Raw genomic sequence first — 18,066 nt, 5'->3', positions numbered from 1 at the left:
ATGCTGAAATAATGGCGACTTTTGTTTTTCCAGGAAGTGATATAAAGCCCCCCACTTTCACACTGCCTCCACTAAAAGCTACTTTGGACTGTATTCACCACAGATTAATTTCCCTTGCAAATGTGGCACCATTTGTGGGCAATGAGCAGCATGGCATAAAAAGAGGAACGATTCCAACAACGAACAAGAGATAAAATCCAATATCATTTTAGAGCTGAGCATGAAACTAGGTTCTGCCCTTTTTTCTGCCTTGCACACTACGTGCTTCAGTTCAGCAAATGACCAAGTAAAACAAATGAACAATCTTCATATATTTCAATAATATTTTAAGAAAACGCTCCACTTCCGAAAACCGGTAAGTTTTGTTGCTTTCGCCGCGTGCTGCAGTGAGGAAGGCGGTCATGACGTCAGCACGTGGCGCAGGAAAATGGGGTTCAAGAAGGAGGAGGGAGACATCAAAGGGTATGCCGCTATGACAAGGTAAGCCCGGTTTAACTAGTGCGTGTTAATAGCATTACACACTCGTGGGGACTTAGTGGTCATCTAAGCTCCACTGACGGGCCGTGTATTTGGAGAACGAACGGTAAAAGAAACCTTTTTGAGAGCAGACGACGAGCGGCTGCGCAAGATGGTGTTTCTCTGTCTAAATGTTTACATCGAATGTCCGGTCCGTTAGTCCTGGGTAATGTTAAAAAACACACCAAGCGGTTCACAATTAAGAGTGGTGTGATACAGCTATACGTCCAAACAGATGACCCACTTTTACACGAAACGTGCTGCAATTCAATGTGATTTGATGGACTTGTGTCTGTTGCTGGCAGGTACGATGACAAAGCTTGACGGGGGGCCCGTTTCAGTGCTGATCGGAAAACATGGGGCTCAGGATCAGTGGGAAGGTAACCAGCGGGTGTGGCACCTAACACCCCCTTTCTCGACATTATCGCCAGGACTTGGAGACGGAAATATTCTGTAACAGTCTGTAAATGTCATATACAGATTTGGGTAGAGGCTGGTGAATTGTCGCAGCAAGTCTTTATAAATGATGCTTAATGAGCTCAGGTCTCCTATGCATTACATGCTTTGTGAAAAATAACCCAGAGGTTTTCAAGTTGAGTTGAGTATCGGGCGGTTTATTATCACTGCATTCAATAGTTACTGAATTAAAATGCCAAAGGTTTTCATTGAGGGTAAAACTGTTGGATTCATTAGTCTTGTGGTGAATTTCACGTTGTCACACAAACACTTATTAGTATATTTGTTATTTAGTATGCCAAGCAGTATGGGCACATGTAGTTAAACAAGAAACTTGTCATAATTTCCTGTGAAAGTAAACAAACTGGCTTTTGGCATAGTTTGTCAGCTTTGGAGTAACATGTCATAGGCACTTTCTATTTTGTTTTATCCTTCCAAAAAATGTCTAAGTGCACATTTTGTTAAGATGAATTGTCAAGTTTCTGAAGAACCTCTGCTCAGGATTTAGCAGATTAGCAGGATTTAGGGTGGGACTAATTTTTTTTTTTAGCCCTACCCTTAATGCACCATTACCACTGATTCAATTTTAGCTTTGTTTCTGTCCCCAAAGGACAACCAGCTTCACAGTAATTTTAAAAGAAAAAGCAGTTTAAAAAAAGACATATATTTTGAAGGCCTATATTGGAGGGACCATACAGTGTGGAAATGTCTGAAGTAGTCCATGCAAAGAAGGGAACATACAGACAGCATGTAGTCGTCTTAGTTACTGAACACATCAATATAAACCAATGAGATATGACTCCTCCCCCCAAATCTGCCATAAGTCAAACAGGGAAATAGCTGAAAAGAGAGAAGAATGCCAGAGCCAGACCAAAGAAATCGTATCTCAGAGTTTAATGGAAAAGAGCGTCCATCATTCCGGTCAACTCTAATGAAAAGAGTTTGGAATTTTACTTGGCAATCACAATGAGAAGACTTTTTCGGGTAAGCCATAGATGTACTATTTGAGCTCAGTCAGTCAGAATATTACATTTAGTCATTATACAGGTGGCGAATGTGACTGGAAACCAACCAACCAAATGGAAGAATTTAAAACAAACATAAATGGACTGAACTTATATAGCACTTTATACTAGAGTCACATTCACACACCAATATACAGCTTGGTAGGCAATTTGGGGTTAAGTGCCTTGCCCAGAGGCACATTGACAGTGGCAGGAAGCTGAAATTGAACTGGCAACCTTCCGAATGCAAGACGACTACTCTATCCACAGAGCCACAGTCACCCCTTAAACAGATTCCTACTAAGTAAACTAGTTAAACTGTTGCTGTTCTCCTTACCGTAGCCAACAGGAAAGCAATAAACCGTATGTTTATTGCTGGCTGATCACGTTCCTTAATGCGCTTCTTTTAATTTTTTTCGAGCGGGTTAAAATCTTGCAAAAAATAAAAAAATAAAATTGTTTTACAGATATCAAATACCTGTTTGGCTGTTATGTTTCAATTACTATCAAACTATATTTTGCCTGTTGCATGAAGTGTTGCTGCACTGAAAGCATACACCTGACTCGAATGGTCCAGACCAACATGCTAAAGGTCACAGAGTGTTTGAAGTACGAGAGAAACCAGATAAAGCTTTAGATAGTAACCAGAGCTACACAGTCTTAAAAACCCAATTTTCCTGTTTATGAACCACATATATGGTTGTGTAGTCATGGCTACAATCTAAGCCTTTGTGTACTTCTTTTATTAGGAACAGATATGTGATCCCACCTCTAAAACAAGTTACAATATTTTCAGAAAGAAATTGCTACCAATGAGGCATTTATAAAACCTTCAATAAAATAGCGTATCAGAAAGTGGGGGGGAAAATAGAAGATAAAGATCCCTTTTGAGTTTTACAACCAAACATGTTTGAAACTGGTATCCAAATTTACAATTGGATTTTTTGCATAAAATGAATCCAGTGGCATTTTACTCAACGTATAACAGAAATAGCTATGTGCAAAACACATAGGAGACCCACCAAAAACTGTAAAGAAAGGCACTTTGGTCAGATGATGGCAAAACAGAATTTTGACCTACATTTTAAAACACAATGTGTGTTGGAAAACTTTTTCTTTTCCACTAGTGTGCCATAGTTTTCAGATTTTTGTGACAAAATGTGAAAATGTACAAAGTGAATTAAAAAAAGGAGAGAACAGTACATTTGCTGCCCTGTATTTATCATTTCACTGTTATTTACGCTGCAGGGTCAACAGAGCCACAGGATGGTGATCTTCTTCGCCGTCTTCATCCTGACCACACTCCTCATCCTCTATGGCTCCAACAACACCAGTGATGGCGTCTACATCCCCTTTCACGTGGCCATCAGTCACGCAGTCAAGACTACAGACCTCAGGAAGTCAGCTGGTAGAGATGGCTACCTGCCAGTTTTCGGTAACAAGGTAAGCTGCTCAACAGGTTATCAACTGGGATTTCAACAGATTTGTGGAATGCGACAAAGGTTTAGTTTGCCTGATTTCCGTACAAAGTCCTTCAAATTGCTCTATTCAAACGGTACAGATTTGTACTAAAGTCCAACCTGACCTTTGATTAAAAGCCTAAATTTGAAAAGTGTTTTTTCTTACAGTTGAAACCAGATATTTAAAGATGATAAAATACCTTCTTATCACTGTCTGAAGGTAAATTAGACCAACTTTTTCTTTAATTTTGGACAGTGAGATTGACCAAAATTATGTCTATTTGCTAAATCCCAGAAATTGTAGAAAATATTTAGATTTTGTTTATAACGTTCTCAGACTGGTCAGGTGTGTAAGACATTTCAAAGCATAAAATATTGTTAAACTTTAATTTACCTAGTCCCTGCGGTAGGATTTAGAATGCTATCACAAGATATTATTTATTATTAAGGACATCATAAAATGTCATTAATAATGATTTTTTTTTAGTTCATTTCTACTATTTTTTATCTCTAAATTGAGGTGCTGGAAGAGTTTGAAAACTTTCCTTGAAAATGCTTGAATTTTACTGTGAGAAAAGTGGACAAACCCTGTTAAATAAACTGTTCTCACCCGCAGCTCGTAAAAATGAATTCAGTTCACCGCTGTTGTTCAGGCTTAAATAACTCTGTTAAATTTGCTGTAAAAGTTTTACGCCGTCTCTTTCAGAGTATGAACCTGCACTGTCGCAACTGTGCACTTGTGACGAGCTCCAGCCACGTCCTCGGCAGCCGGGCGGGGGACGAGATCGACCGGACGGAGTGCGTGATCCGCATGAACGACGCCCCCACGTCAGGCTACGAGACGGACGTCGGCAACCGCACCACCCTCCGGGTAGTGGCCCACTCCAGCGTCTTCAGGGTGATGCGGCGGCCCAACGAGTATATGCGGCGCACGGACTACAACTCCACAATCATCTTCTGGGGACCCCCGAATAAGATCTGGAAGGATGCTAAGGGAACCTTGTTCAGGTTGATCCAGAGGATCGGGATGACCTACAGCAACCTGTCGTTCTTCAGCATTTCACCAAACAAAATGCGAAAATTTGATAATCTGTTCAGCAGAGAGACCGGACGGGACAGGTAAGTCTGGTTTGGACGTTGATCACGTCTTGTGTTCACAGCCTCTCATTAAGGAACTGTCGTACTTACTGACTGCTTTTGTTTTTCTTCCTGCAAAGACAAAAGTCCCACTCTTGGTTGAGCACTGGCTGGTTCACAATGGTCATAGCCATTGAGATATGTGATAATATTAAAGTATATGGGATGGTTCCACCAAATTACTGCGGGTGAGTATAACGAGAAGACTTATTATGTATAAACTTTTCATAACAAAAGATTCACCAGGCATTTTTCACCCAGGCATTTTTCCAGCTGATTTCTGATCATGGATTTTGTAAAGGTCTGGCATGCCGATGCAATGTTTAGCTAATGTCTTTAAGAACAAAAATTGCTAAAATAGCTTTTCTATTTTCTGCATAAAGTTTTAACTGTCTATATCATCACCTCTGGAACCTTTTATTTAAATTAGCTTTTACTTAAATAATATTAATTTAGTTTTAATTTCTATGGGGTTTTTTTATGATAGACTTGCTTGTTTTGTAGTTACTGTTGGTATTGATTGTATTTATTGACAAAATTCGTGTAGGTAAGTCATTTTAACCTCGTTTGTATAACCTCTGTATTTAGTGAGACAAATTATTCATCCAGGGACAACAGATGAAAAATAGCCTTCTTGCTAATTCTGGAATAATTTGCAAAACCGTTAACTCGCATTGTCCCTACTAAAAAAAACAATTCACAAACCTCATCGAAAAAACATCAGAATTTTAGTTTCTGGCCAGTTCGTCAGGTAATTTCTAATCAAAACCAAATAACAAATAATTATCTATCAAACGTTTACCTAAATAGTACCGTTGTTACCATCTTTCCAGAAGAAAGCCGGGGTCCAAGAAGATGCCCTACCACTACTACAAACCCAGGGAGTCTGACGAATGTACAACGTACCTTCAGAATGAAAACAACCGCAGGGGACACCACCATCGTTTCATCACGGAGAAACAGGTGTTTGCCCGTTGGGCCAAGCTATACAACATCACGTTCACCAGCCCCAAGTGGGGAGACACCAGCTGCACAGCCGAGAAGCAGACGAGCACGGCGGATTAAAGTTCACGGTGATCTCAAAACGAGACGTCACAAATGCTTTTATCCGGCAACGATGGTGAAGACACGGGAAACCTTGGGTTAATGGTGATGAAGATGCGGGGAAATGTTTCCGTTTCTGATTTCAGGTACTAAACTTGTATGGCTTTTGGAGGATACTCAGTTGTGGTCAGAAAGTTTACACACAAGCGGCGTGAATGTCATCAGTTTGAGGTTTAATTTGGACCGTATTTTTTTTCTCAGGGTGAAAAGATTTCACAGCAAACTCCTTCTGAGTTTTCTGAAAGCAAAATCTGGGTGCAGCCACACAGAGTCAGAATTATACACACAAGCTCAAATGTTTACATACACCCTCTGTAATAATTGCTTGACGCTCCCACGTCATTGCGTACGTTTTGTAACCGTTACCGAGATCCTAGCATAATGCTTCCTGGGTATTCACTCTTTATGCAAAACTGCTATAGTTTGCTAAAAAAAAAAAGGCAACTCTGTGCAGGAACTAGGTGTGCACCGATTCCAGTTTTCTGGTCGATTACCGATCTTCTAAAAATCCTGACCTGCCAATTCCGATTTTGGCCGATACCAATTTTTTTTGTGTGTGTGTAAAGTGTTGCTAAATGTAGCAAGAAAGTTGACAAGTTGCCAACAGTGAGATGACTATTGTTAACTGCCCACCAGATCTGATCTGGTGGGCCGGTCTGCTAGTCAAATCTCTCTCACAGCAGAACAGAAGAAGATAACAGTTGATTTAAATAGGTAGATAAAACCAGTGGATAAGATCAGCTTCACATGTAAAAATAGGCCGATCACCGGTTTCCCAAAATTGAGGAAATCGGCACCGATAAATCTGTGCATCCCTAGCAGGAACCCAACAGATTTAAATAAAGTTTGCACATTTTCAATATTACCGAGGTCACAGCTTTGGGAAGACTCTTTCATAAGGTTGATGTTAGCAAGTTAGCTATTATAATTTAGGTTCAAGAAATTTTTACCATTTATTGATTGGTAAAATCCAGGAAAATTAATTATTAAATATTCCTTCCACTTTGTGTGTTGGCACCAAAACAACGCCACATCATGAGCTTTGCCTCGGCTCACTCCTTGTTTCATCTGCCCGTAAAACCTTTCTCCAGAAAACATTTGGCTTCTCTAGGTGTCGATTCTTTTTTGGACCGAGTTGATTGGACTGCCCCATTGTTACCAGTATAGGACTAGCCAGTAATAAACATGTCAATGCTTGAATGTTTGAAACTATTACAGCCAATCATGATCATTTTACTTAATAGTTTGGAAGATTTGTATTTAATAGAGTCTGTCTCTAGGAAAAACACAAGTTACAGTATATTTCATTTTTTGATAAAAAAATAAATCAGGTTATGTGTTGTAATAATCATTCCGCCCTGTAAAAAAAAAAGGGGTAATAACTTCATTTAAAACCCAAAAATAATGTGTTCATTCCAATGAATGTGTGTAAACTTCCTCACTGCATCTGTGTGCCACGTAGTGCTGTCTGACCGAAATTTTGTACATAGAAAATAACTAATTTAAAAGGTTGTACACATCTCTATATTTTTATGTATTTAAATGTTTTCCATGTTGGAGGATTTTATCAGCAAGTTCCTTTAATCCAAAAATCATCAAGTGGCTTACGACACAATTTAAGTAGGTTTCACCACTGTTGTAAAGAGATCATAATCTAAAAAATAGCTGCCAAAGACAGATGTCCAGTTCAGCCGACAGGCCAATCATAGCGGAGCCTTATGAGACAACACAGCAGCCCGAGCACTGTGGTTTAGATCAGGAGCATGTTGAACTGGACAGCATTGTAGTTTTACAACAATCCAGACCTAACTAACTTCAGTTAAATGTTTTTGCCACAAAGTGGGGAACCAACGCATCCATTGACATTTGAAACTGGCCAAAGTTTTTAGTGCATGCGACCCGAATGTATTCCATAAAGGTTTATTTCAGTGCTTTATTCAGTTCAACAAATTAGAAGGGAGCTTTAGTTGGAGGAATGCATTTTCTAACCATATTGCCTTTTATGAGTAGCTGATGATCATCCTTGTGCTTTAGTTCTTCAAATCCAGTCATGTTTTGCTGAAAGTCATTTGTTGGTTATTTTATCGGGTATCAAGTATCAAAATCCAATTAAATATTAAAATTATGGTGATGTAAGACACAAATAATTGTTTTTAACAACTTTCAGATCAGAGAAGGCAGATATCTTTTTTTTGTCTTTCATTTTTATGTGACTGGAAAAGAGCAGCACTTCATACTACTGTAAGTTATGTTTGCACCACAAAGATTATATCCATAATAAAGGAAGAATTTGCTGCAGACTGTATTAACTTCACCTCAAATTTTCTTTTTAAGATGCATGTCTACCATCCAGACAAACTCCGAATGAGTTGTGCAATGACTGTTAAACTGCAGCCTGAAAACATGAGATTCATTCAAGGAGATTCTTGTGCAAGGCACTGAAGCTCAATTTAGAATTTATCTTTTTTTTCTCGGCGCAGATATATTTTAGGTTCTTGCTCAAAAAATATAAAACTTCAATGTGTTTTGTTTCAGAACTGTGCATCAAAGCAATGTTAAGACAGGTAACACACAAATCATGTTCAGTTTCCACTGCATAGCAAAGACAAAAAAAAAAAAAAACAGACTGGTCAATGAAGTCGATGCCTATTTACAGAAGGGAATTATCAGATATTTGACACAAGGATATGTTTACAGTATGTTTCATGAGCTGCTGGAATCATCTGGAAAAGCAGCTGTGATCTTCTGTCTCAGTGCCGCCATGGAGATTAGAATAGCTTCCTGTTAACAGAAAGATTCAATTTCAACGCTGAGCAAAAGTGGAAACTTTGTCATGATGTTTACAGTGCAGTTGGCTTCTCTTTATCCGTCTATTTTTGCATTTTTACCTCCGTTCTAATGGTTCTACTGCCCTGATCGGGACATGTGTTGAGGTAGAGATCAAACAAGTCGCTGGGGTCGGTCACATCCAGGTTTTGGTCTGCGTCCAGGCTGGCTTCCAAACCCTGAAGACCTCCAAAAACCACCAAAAGGTGCCTAAAGAGTAGGGAGAAAATATCACTAATTGGCAGCATGTTAACACTAAATACTATAGACGCTTGACGCCTAAATTTGCATGCAAGCATGCTGATTTTAAAGCACTTGACCGACCGACCTAATCATTCAATGAGCTTTGAACCTACTTGAATGGTGACAGAGTGGCTTGGTCCACACTGCTGCCTCTCTCTGAGGTGCCAACTGTCAGGTCATACCCTTCTTTAAAAGGACTCTCAGTGAAAACTGAACCTGCATCAGCCAAAAAAAAAAAAACGCCAGCAGTGAGAATTTTTCTACACGTTTTAAGTCACAGGATTTAAAACAAACAAACAAACAAACAAAAAAGAGGCACATACTCAGGCAGGATGCCAGGCGGACCGTGTACCCCCAGTAGAGACCACCTTCTGTTCGGGGAACATGAGGCGCCACGACGACACCTTTATAAAGTCTGCTTTCTGCACGCGCACACACAGGGACAAACACTGAACTGATGCTCTACTTGTGTTACACTGCAATGGATGAATAAAGTACAGCATACTCCAACGGGGAAAACCTACCTTGATTCTGTGTCTTACTGAGTTTCACTGTAACTCGCAGATCCGGCTGAAGTTGTTTATCAATCCGCACGTCCTGGAGACGACATTTTATGACACATTTTATGATGTCCGACCTGTTTAATCTCTCACTCATCAAATTCAGACTAATAGCTGTGTCAAAGTCACCTTTCTCATTCCACAGTTCACCAACGAACCCTTTCCTTGTTTGGGTGGCTTGTTGAGGACTCTTCCTTCTCGGTACTCTGACTCTTCGTCTATCCTCATGTGATGAGGACTGTCCAGAGGGTTAAGCAAACCTAGTGGAAAATAGCATGGACTGACCTGAAACAATGTTGTTTTTGCACTTTCACTATGATTCTAATGCAGTTTTTGTCACTACTGGTGCTAGAGGTTCAAACAGAAAAACCCTCTGACAGATAATCTAACTGCACCTTCCTTCCTTTCTTGTAGTTCTACAAGCCTAAACAACCATCCACGCATGTGTGCATTTATGAATCCATCTACCTTCACACTTCTTTCATCCATTTATCCTAGTAAGTAGCTCTGCCTGCATCTTCCTGTTTTTTCTTCATTATTCACTTATGAATCTCTCTTCCCTATTCAAGTATTTGTCCTTTGGCTTGCTATCCATTTAGAAATGCGGAGGCATCCTAAAGAAAGGGTCATTGATAGAAATATCTGCAGTAAATTAACCAAATGTTTGTATTTATACTTTGAAATGCCCCACAAACAGACTGCCAAATGAGCAATTTTAAAAATGTATGGGATTTAAACATTTAATCAGATCTTCAGATGTTTTTAACCCGTGAGAAAGCTGAAGGCTTAGCAAAAACAAAAACTAGATCAGAGCGCTGGTGTGTTTAGTTGATCCACATCAAGAGGAAGCTTTGTGCAATACAAGTAGGTTTTATTGTTGGTATAAGTTTATGTGCAACATAAACGGTCTGCTATTGTGCTGTTTGGGTTGGCCATCTCACATCCGTCTACAATCTCAGACCTTCACATATGGTAAATTCAAAATAAATCACTTAAAAGTGATGATGGTTTTAAAATTACCTGCATACTGTAAGTCTTTGTGCACCGGGAAGAACCACTTGCGCAAATACCTGGCGGAGAACAGAAGTCGTGCGTGACAAATCGAGGAGTAAACAGCAATAGTCACTGATCTGACCGTCTCCACACTTACTGCGGACACTCCATGTACTGAAGTATTCTGGCAAGCTGAATACACGCATGGCCCTTCTTCCCAACACCTTTGAATTCTCCTTCGACACTCCTGGAGCAAAACCAGCATCACTTTGCATTCTGACAGTGTAAATAGTATTTACGCTCAATTTTTTCCCTCCCAGAGCGCTTACTTGACATCTTCCCCCTGCTCGTCAAACACGACGATCTCGTCGACGTTGAACACGACGCAGGCTCGGGCAATCTGTCCCGCCAGGTACGTCCGGAGCTCAGGGGACTGAGCGTTGTCCAGGACGGAGCCCGGAAGGGCCACGCTCACCGTGAAAGCTCGACCTGAAAAACACGTCCCCGTCCGTTTACGGCTACCTGAGCCGATAATAACTGACTATCAGCAAATGACACCTATTACCTTTTTTACTCTGGCTTTCCTCCTGCTCCGCTCTTTCTGCAGTCTCTTGCCGTTTCTGCTTCTCCAACTGTTTGATGATTTTAGCCTTTTTCCACTGCTTCTGTTTCTCCTTTACTGTTAGGGACAAAAACAGTTTACAGTTATCTTAAGAGTTATAACACAGATCACTTTTTAAGAGAATTTATTTCAATGAAATATATTTCGACAGGTTTATGTGCCAAAATTGAGCTTCTTTATGCCGTTATCTCAGAAGATCCTACACCAACATATGACAGAAGACGTTTTATTCTCTATAGTAAGACAGAAGACAGGACTTTGATTTCTACTAGAATTCTGAGGTGTACAGAATAAAAGGGAATGGTGGGAAAACAGAACCTTGTGGCACTTCTCTAGAGCAAACAACCTCACCTGAAAGCTACACCAGGCTAAATGGTATTTGAAAATATACAGGGAAACTGTCTAATAAATCTGACAGTTCCTTAATCTGTTTATCATATATTGTATATCAAAACTATAAGCACTCGTCAAGCAAATGCTAAGCTACAAATCAACCATAAGTTTAACATTATGCACTTTATATATTGTTTCACTCATTTGTGTATGGAATGGATCCTATTATTTAGGTATGAATTGCCTCAAATAGCTTTGAACTCATAATCTCCTGTTATCCATTTCAATGCACAATGACCTCAAAGTTGTGGCGCTTGATGTTGCTGCTTCAAGTGACTTGAACATCTTAAGTCTTGTATAACAAAACGTGGCTATGCGTATTATTACAGCTAGCGTACTCCAGATGATGCTAAACCAATGTTTTAGCCTGCCACTAGTGAAACCTAGTGAACATGCAGTTGTTAGCACAGTTAGCTTCTACTCACATTCTGCTTTCCTTTTCTTCCAGGGAATCTGGTCCCCGAACTGAAATAAATTAGGCATACATTAAAACAAATGACAATATCAATGACGCACACTAACGTGTTAATTATATTATTAGTACCTGAGAGGACGCAGGTTTAGGTCTTTTCTCTGCACTATTGGTCGACATTCTTCAACATCGACACGTGGGTTTATTTACTTCCGGGTTAACTTCCGCATAAAAAATAAAAGTCTAATCAGTTCTTCTTTGATGTGTTTTGGCGGTTGGCAAAAAACGAAATTAGTGCATTACCACCACCGACTGGTGTGGATTGTCGACCAGTACGTCACTCAAGAATTTGACTCTGTTATGTCGAATCAATTCAGTTAAACCTCGACCGAATAAAGAAAATGTGGTTTATTAGCAACTGGGCTTTTTTTTCTACTGAGATTGGTTGACCAGCTTAGTCCGTCTTGTTTCTGGTTAGTTGTGCATGTAAGCAGATAAAGACACGGAGTCATCCATAACAGTGCTTTTAACATCTTTAAGGGGAATAATTATTTAACATTTCTAGAACACAATTGGAATTCTTTACATACAGTTTGCAATGCACACATTCTTTTTCCATTTTTTTGGGGAAAAAATTTGTCTAGCTGATACATTTTCAGAAACTAAGGATGCTAAATAAGACATGCATTTATAAAATTAAAAATCTGTAACAATTGTTACAATTGTAACAATTGTTATTGTGCCAGTATGTAACAATCTGAAACTCCAGCATTCAACATCCTCTCAAAAAAAAAAAAAAAAAAAAATACAAGATTAGCGACAAAAATAACTAGAATCTCCACACAAGTAGTTGTCAAAAAAAACAATGAGTGAAGCAGCTAATCACCACAAGCATGATGTGAACACGGACCAACTGTTTACTGAATGCTTTATTAGACTTTCAGAGTGGTCTGAAAAACTTTGACGAGGACAAACACAAACATAAACATGATTTCTGAACAGTTTTCCTGAGGAGGCTGAGTAGGTTGCTGTAGAAAAAAATGGACGATGGATGGTAAATTTCATTCTTTTTGACTCCACTTTCTTAAGATCTCCTCTGCTGCTTCCAGTGTGGAGTCTTCCTGTTTAAAAGAAACAAACAACAAAAAAGGTTTCTGATTGAGAAAGAATCAGAAAAAGAAAAGAGCATCAGTTTTGATCAAAGTGGCTGCATTCACCTTAACGAAACAGAAGCGGATATATTTGTCAAACTCTTTGCTGTGTTCTGGACTGAAGAAAGCAGAGACTGGGATTGTCGCTAAGCCCTTGATAAAAAAAAGAAATGAAAAAAATAGGTACTAAAAAATTTGAAAAGAACAAAACAACAAAAGAAAAACATGTATCTTTTAAATAATATCTACTAGACTTTACCTTTTCCTTAATCAACCATTTGACAAATCTAAAATCGTAGCTTTCATTCTTGGTGCTCTCATCGTTTAGATCTACATCTGTTCAAAAGGACGAAAAGACTCAGGTAAACATTCATTAGGAAGCCCAAATAAACACCCGCCGGATGCAAAGTGTCCAGCTTAGACGTTTGCTCGTCACTCACTGACGGAGGAGATGTCTGTGATCATGAAGTATCCTCCCTCTGGCATGACTGGCTGCAGGCCCACACTACGCAGACACGAGGCCAGCTTCTGCCTTTTTTGGTGCAGCATCGCAGGCAGCTGCTGGAAGTAGCTCTCTGGAGTCCCGAACAGCTCGTACTCGCGGTCGAACCCGTGGGACACGGCTTCCTGGGTGACAACGGGATGAGTTGAGAATTTAGGAAAAGCGCTAGAGATACAAATAATGCTAGAAAAATTGTGTTAAAACCAGATTTTTTTTAAAGGAACTTTCTGATGGAAAAGGACACGGGCATCTCTCAAAAGATAATAAAACTTCATCCAACTTCCATCCACGTTCCAAAGACATGCTGTGACCAAGGTACAGCCAACTCCTTCACAGGGAAACTTTGAAGTCAATGCTGTCCAGTTCAGGTACTTTAGGGCCGATGTCCGTGCTCCAACACAGGCTAATTTGAGGGATAAATTATTTCTCAAACATATCATGTTCTGTAGTTGCCTAATAGAAGATTCATTTACTTAAAGTGGGAGCGTTGAACCAGGGGAGCCCCTATAAACATGCAGGGCCCAGGGCCTCAATTACTAAAACTCAACATTATTGCTTTGAAGAAAGAAGTTTGTTGGTGGAGTTACCTGAGCTGCTGTTGCACAGTGATACACAGAGTTCTGATGGATGATTTTCATGTGCTTGATGAGTTTTCCTGAACTTATAGCCCAGCCAACCTAAAACCAGAGGTGGTATTAATCACAAAACAATAAACAGCAGAAACTCCGTACTAGATTTGAATGTGTATTACCTTCCAGCCAGTAGCACTAAAGGTTTTCCCAGCACTGCCCACTGTTACGGTTCGTTCCCACATCCCAGGGAGGCTGGCTGTCAGAAACACAAGAGGCTGATGAACGTGTGTTTGGCGAGGTCGTGTCGAAGCGGTGCTCGTGTCTCACCTATCTTTACGTGTTTGGCTCCGTCGTAAGTGAGCCACTCGTACACCTCGTCGCTGAAGCACAGCAGGTCGTGTTTGATGCACAAGTCGGCGATCATCTGGAGCTCCTCAACCTTGTAAACCTGTAAACCCAGAACTCACGCATTACGTTTATTTTCTTCCACCTCCGTTTTGAAAGGGATGTTTGCGAAGAGCTCGGGTTTCCCTAGCAGAGTGGGCGTCATAAATCCCACCTTGCCTAGAGGGTTGTTTGGAGTGTTGATGATGATGGCTTTTGTGCGGGGAGTGATTTTGCTGGTGAGCTCCTCAGCAGACAGAACCCAGTCTCCACTTGACAGGACGCTGCTGCCCCCTTTCTGCGGTTAGTGACAAAAACAAAACGTCTCTCGCATGTCGAACGCGAGCGTCCAAAGGAGCTCGGAGGCATCAGATCCTTTTAGAATTAACCGTTTACCGGTCTCAGCGGCACATACACCGCGGTCCCTCCCGCCATCAGAACCATTGGCTGGTAGCAGTCAAAGAACGGCTCCACAATTATCACCTGAAGGATAAAATCCCATCAGTTCTGGTGCATAGCAAAAACTTTTATACAGATATTTAAATACACAACACCTAGCACAAGTAATAATACTCCTTACTTGTAATCTGTCGTTTTTAAAAAGTCTGACAGCTAAAAATTATTTTCAAGTCTTCCCAAAGATTCATCAGATTTATGTGTGGACTTTGACTAGACCGTTCTGACAAATTGATATGGTTTCATCTTGTGGTTATGGTGGTATGTTTAGGGTTGTCGTAAGATGACCTTTATGTGATCCTACTGAACAAAAGCATTACTATGAAAAGAAAAACCTACAATTAGCTGAAAACAGACAACAGTTTAAAACAATTGTGAATTGAGGATGCAGTGATAGTTTCCTCAGGACAACAAAGTTTAATTTTGGTCTCATCAGAAAGGAGAACCTTTTTCCACATGGATTTCCTACATACCTAAAAAAAAAAGACCACCATAGGACCTATGGGGTTTTTTGGAAAACCTTGTTTTTTTTTAACCTACTCCTCTTCTTTAGGATTTTTTTTACATCGTACCCTGCTTTAAATTTCACAATAATCTTCATCTTGTGTTTATGATGTGCTATTGCCTCTGGCAAACCTCGGAGGCCTTCACAAAACAGCTAGATTTTTACTAAAATTAAATTCTATGCAGGTGAACTCTACTAATTATGGAACTTCAGAAGGCAACTGGGGTCAACAGCGTAAAAAAGTACATTATTTTATATGAAATACATTTTTAAACTAATGTTCTGGATACAGATACATTTTCAGGGTGTTGTGCATATAAACCTGAGTAACCCAGCTGCTGAGTCATTCAAACATACAGAAAATGTAAGAGCCACAAAAAGGGGCATACTTCATCTCCATCATCAATCAGAGCCTGAAATGCACAGAAAAGAGCTTGATAAGCTCCAACTGTGACCAAGACGTCTTCAAAGGGGTCGATCTCATGCCCAACGACCCGGCTGAAGAATTTAGCAAGACTTTTTACCAGACGAGGATGGCCCTGGGCGACAGAAAGTGAAACAAATGAAAATCTCTTCCCCTTTTTAACGTGTGATTAACGGCTGAAAATTTCCTGACAAATGCCAAATTATAAGCATGTTTGTTTTTCAGCCTCTACAGATTGACAGACATCAACCTGAGCTAATATTTCGACTTACAAAAGCTCTGGTATATTGGTGCATCTGGGGTCCTCCGCTCACAGCCTTACAGAAAGCATCCTGAACAAACTGCGGAGGCGAGAAGTCGGGAAATCCCTGTCCGAGGTTCACAGCTTTATAATCTGCAGCCAGCTGTGTGAATTCGACCCTGTTGGTGCAAAACAAGTCAGACAGTGTTCTTTTTTTTTTTTTCTTTTTTACAGATCATGACGTTTTACTGTGTAATAAGTAGAAGATCTGTTCATTATTTACAGCCATATCAGTTTTGAGTCTGTCGTTTTTTCGTGTCGTCTGTCTTGGTTGTTTAATTCTGAGAAATTATAAATAAATACATTTAAAAACGGATTTTTTTTAAAAAAGAGGTCAAACAACAAATAATTGTCCAAGTATATAGAACTGTATGATTACCATTAGTCAACACTAAGCACTGATACCCCAAATCCAATTGAGTTTTGGTTTTAAAATCAACCTGAGATCAGAATTACACTAGAAACACATTTCTTCCTGCTACAGTTTCTGTCCTGACATTTATATAAGATAAAGTTTTTTTTCTCACCAACATCTTCGAGGTTCTACATTCACGGGACTTTGACCTTTTCAGTGTTCCGCCCTCTGCTCCGCCAATCATATGGCTCTTTTAATTCATCATGGTTTAAAAGGTTTCTGAACTCTAATATTGTTCTGAATATTATTTGCACAGTTTTTACACATATTACCCCATGAATATCTGTTTACTAAAATCCCAGTTCGTTTGTATTTTACATAACTTCACTTTGGAGTGAATAAATTAGAGCTGAATTGAAAGATGCAAGGTGATTTATTATGAGTTACAGGTCGCATAAGACTCACTGGATCGTCCACAAGTATTGACATGATCAGGGAAAACGGTATCGTTTGCACCACTCGATAAATTTGTTCTTTTAATAATTTTGCTATTCTTCTTTCATGCATGCAATAGTTTGATATCAATTATGAGTAATTACTCACCAAACGTTTTTGTCCACACCGATTGTTCTGCTCGCATAAAGTCGTCTGGCCATGATTAGCTGAAATAAATGCATATTTTAAATCCTCCACACATAAATATGCATAAACATATCATAATCGCTTCCTTTGATAAGTAAAGAAATGCTCACCTGATGATTCTGAACTAAATTAGGACGAAGTAGAGTCAAATAAGGAGCCAAAATCCGGATTATTCCCATGAATGGCTGCACATTATTCCAGACAGCATCAACATGAAGCTGTCACTGAACCGAAGATTCAAACTTTCTCAGACACTCCGGTGCTGACAGGAATACAGCTGCATCATCAGCTTTGCTTCGACCTTCTTGTTTTTATTTTCGCTTCCTTTGTGGGCGGAGACAAACATCGGCACCGCCCACCGAAAGGCGCGCGCAGCCAGGTTCAGCACTGATTAAAAAATCAGTTTAAAACGTGAAAGCTAGTCTTGAGTTCAGACACGGCCCCCCAAAATAGACAAAAAATATTAAATATTCAGATTTAAAAAATACTTTATTGATCCCAAGGGAAATGAAGTGCATTTTAACTCACATTTTCTTTTATTTAGATGTAAAGTCTTCAACTGAAGACGCTTTGTTGTTGTATGACTGTCTCATGAAGAAGATACTCAAGATTGTCCATAATTTTTTATTTTATTTTGTAGAGGATCATTCTTTGCACAATAATCTCCAGAGGTTCAACAGTAGTTCCCAGATTAAGTAATAAAAGGTTCAGTGAACTTTTCTTTTTCTTACTTTTTTCAGCTACACAAACAGCTGTTAGTGGTGACACCACTAACAGCTGGCCATGAGAAGTTTAGCACAAGCCTCCTATTACAAGACTTCCTATACATCTTCTATATAAAAATCCTAGACTTTTCAAGACTTAACTTTCCAGAGTTCTGAATGTATTATTTCATAATCTAAAATAAAAAGTTTACATGCAAGTAATGGCAGATGGTTCTACAGCAGGCTCACAAAAAAAAAAAAAAAAAAAAAAAAAAAAAAAAAAAAAAAAGGAATTAAAAAAAAATTTAAAAAAATGCCCAAACAATTTTTTTATTTGGGGTAAT

The 18,066-nt window shown here is 39.4% G+C and overlaps 3 protein-coding genes across 4 annotated transcripts; 1 reads left to right on the top strand and 2 right to left on the bottom strand.

Moving 5' to 3' along the window:
- The first annotated feature begins 374 nt into the window (after positions 1 to 374).
- On the top strand, positions 375 to 7,757 carry st6galnac6 (ST6 (alpha-N-acetyl-neuraminyl-2,3-beta-galactosyl-1,3)-N-acetylgalactosaminide alpha-2,6-sialyltransferase 6). Of its 2 annotated transcripts, none has more exons than XM_015060677.1 (6): positions 375 to 480; positions 822 to 896; positions 3,225 to 3,419; positions 4,143 to 4,555; positions 4,654 to 4,761; positions 5,407 to 7,757. In XM_015060677.1, the coding sequence occupies exons 2-6, from the start codon at positions 873 to 875 to the stop codon at positions 5,636 to 5,638; spliced, it is 972 nt and encodes a 323-aa protein (XP_014916163.1). In that variant the 5' UTR covers positions 375 to 480; positions 822 to 872; the 3' UTR covers positions 5,639 to 7,757. The 2 variants fall into 2 exon arrangements, with proteins under 2 accessions (XP_014916163.1, XP_014916164.1); XM_015060678.1 differs by lacking the exon at positions 375 to 480 and adding an exon at positions 506 to 583.
- spout1 (SPOUT domain containing methyltransferase 1) lies at positions 7,757 to 11,967 on the bottom strand. The gene is made up of 12 exons (XM_015060675.1): positions 11,859 to 11,967; positions 11,740 to 11,779; positions 10,865 to 10,978; positions 10,629 to 10,788; positions 10,457 to 10,546; positions 10,327 to 10,376; positions 9,436 to 9,566; positions 9,271 to 9,343; positions 9,070 to 9,168; positions 8,860 to 8,962; positions 8,566 to 8,713; positions 7,757 to 8,458 (listed from the first exon to the last, which is right to left on the bottom strand). Exons 1-12 carry the CDS (start codon positions 11,904 to 11,906, stop codon positions 8,381 to 8,383), a joined length of 1,134 nt encoding a protein of 377 aa, XP_014916161.1. The 5' UTR covers positions 11,907 to 11,967; the 3' UTR covers positions 7,757 to 8,380.
- Positions 11,968 to 12,247: 280 nt separating this feature from the next.
- kyat1 (kynurenine aminotransferase 1) lies at positions 12,248 to 17,361 on the bottom strand. Its single transcript, XM_015060674.1, has 13 exons — positions 17,129 to 17,361; positions 16,980 to 17,038; positions 15,993 to 16,140; positions 15,686 to 15,835; positions 14,732 to 14,818; positions 14,511 to 14,633; positions 14,279 to 14,399; positions 14,131 to 14,207; positions 13,967 to 14,056; positions 13,318 to 13,504; positions 13,137 to 13,213; positions 12,944 to 13,030; positions 12,248 to 12,847 (listed from the first exon to the last, which is right to left on the bottom strand). Exons 1-13 carry the CDS (start codon positions 17,195 to 17,197, stop codon positions 12,788 to 12,790), a joined length of 1,335 nt encoding a protein of 444 aa, XP_014916160.1. The 5' UTR covers positions 17,198 to 17,361; the 3' UTR covers positions 12,248 to 12,787.
- Positions 17,362 to 18,066: the final 705 nt, after the last annotated feature.

This window comes from Poecilia latipinna, unplaced genomic scaffold, assembly GCF_001443285.1.
Source record: "Poecilia latipinna isolate Pla-1442-1.1 unplaced genomic scaffold, P_latipinna-1.0 Scaffold1734, whole genome shotgun sequence".
NCBI lineage: Eukaryota > Metazoa > Chordata > Actinopteri > Cyprinodontiformes > Poeciliidae > Poecilia > Poecilia latipinna.
The sequence above is the reverse complement of the archived record's forward strand: the minus strand, read 5'-3'. Positions and strand labels throughout refer to the sequence as shown.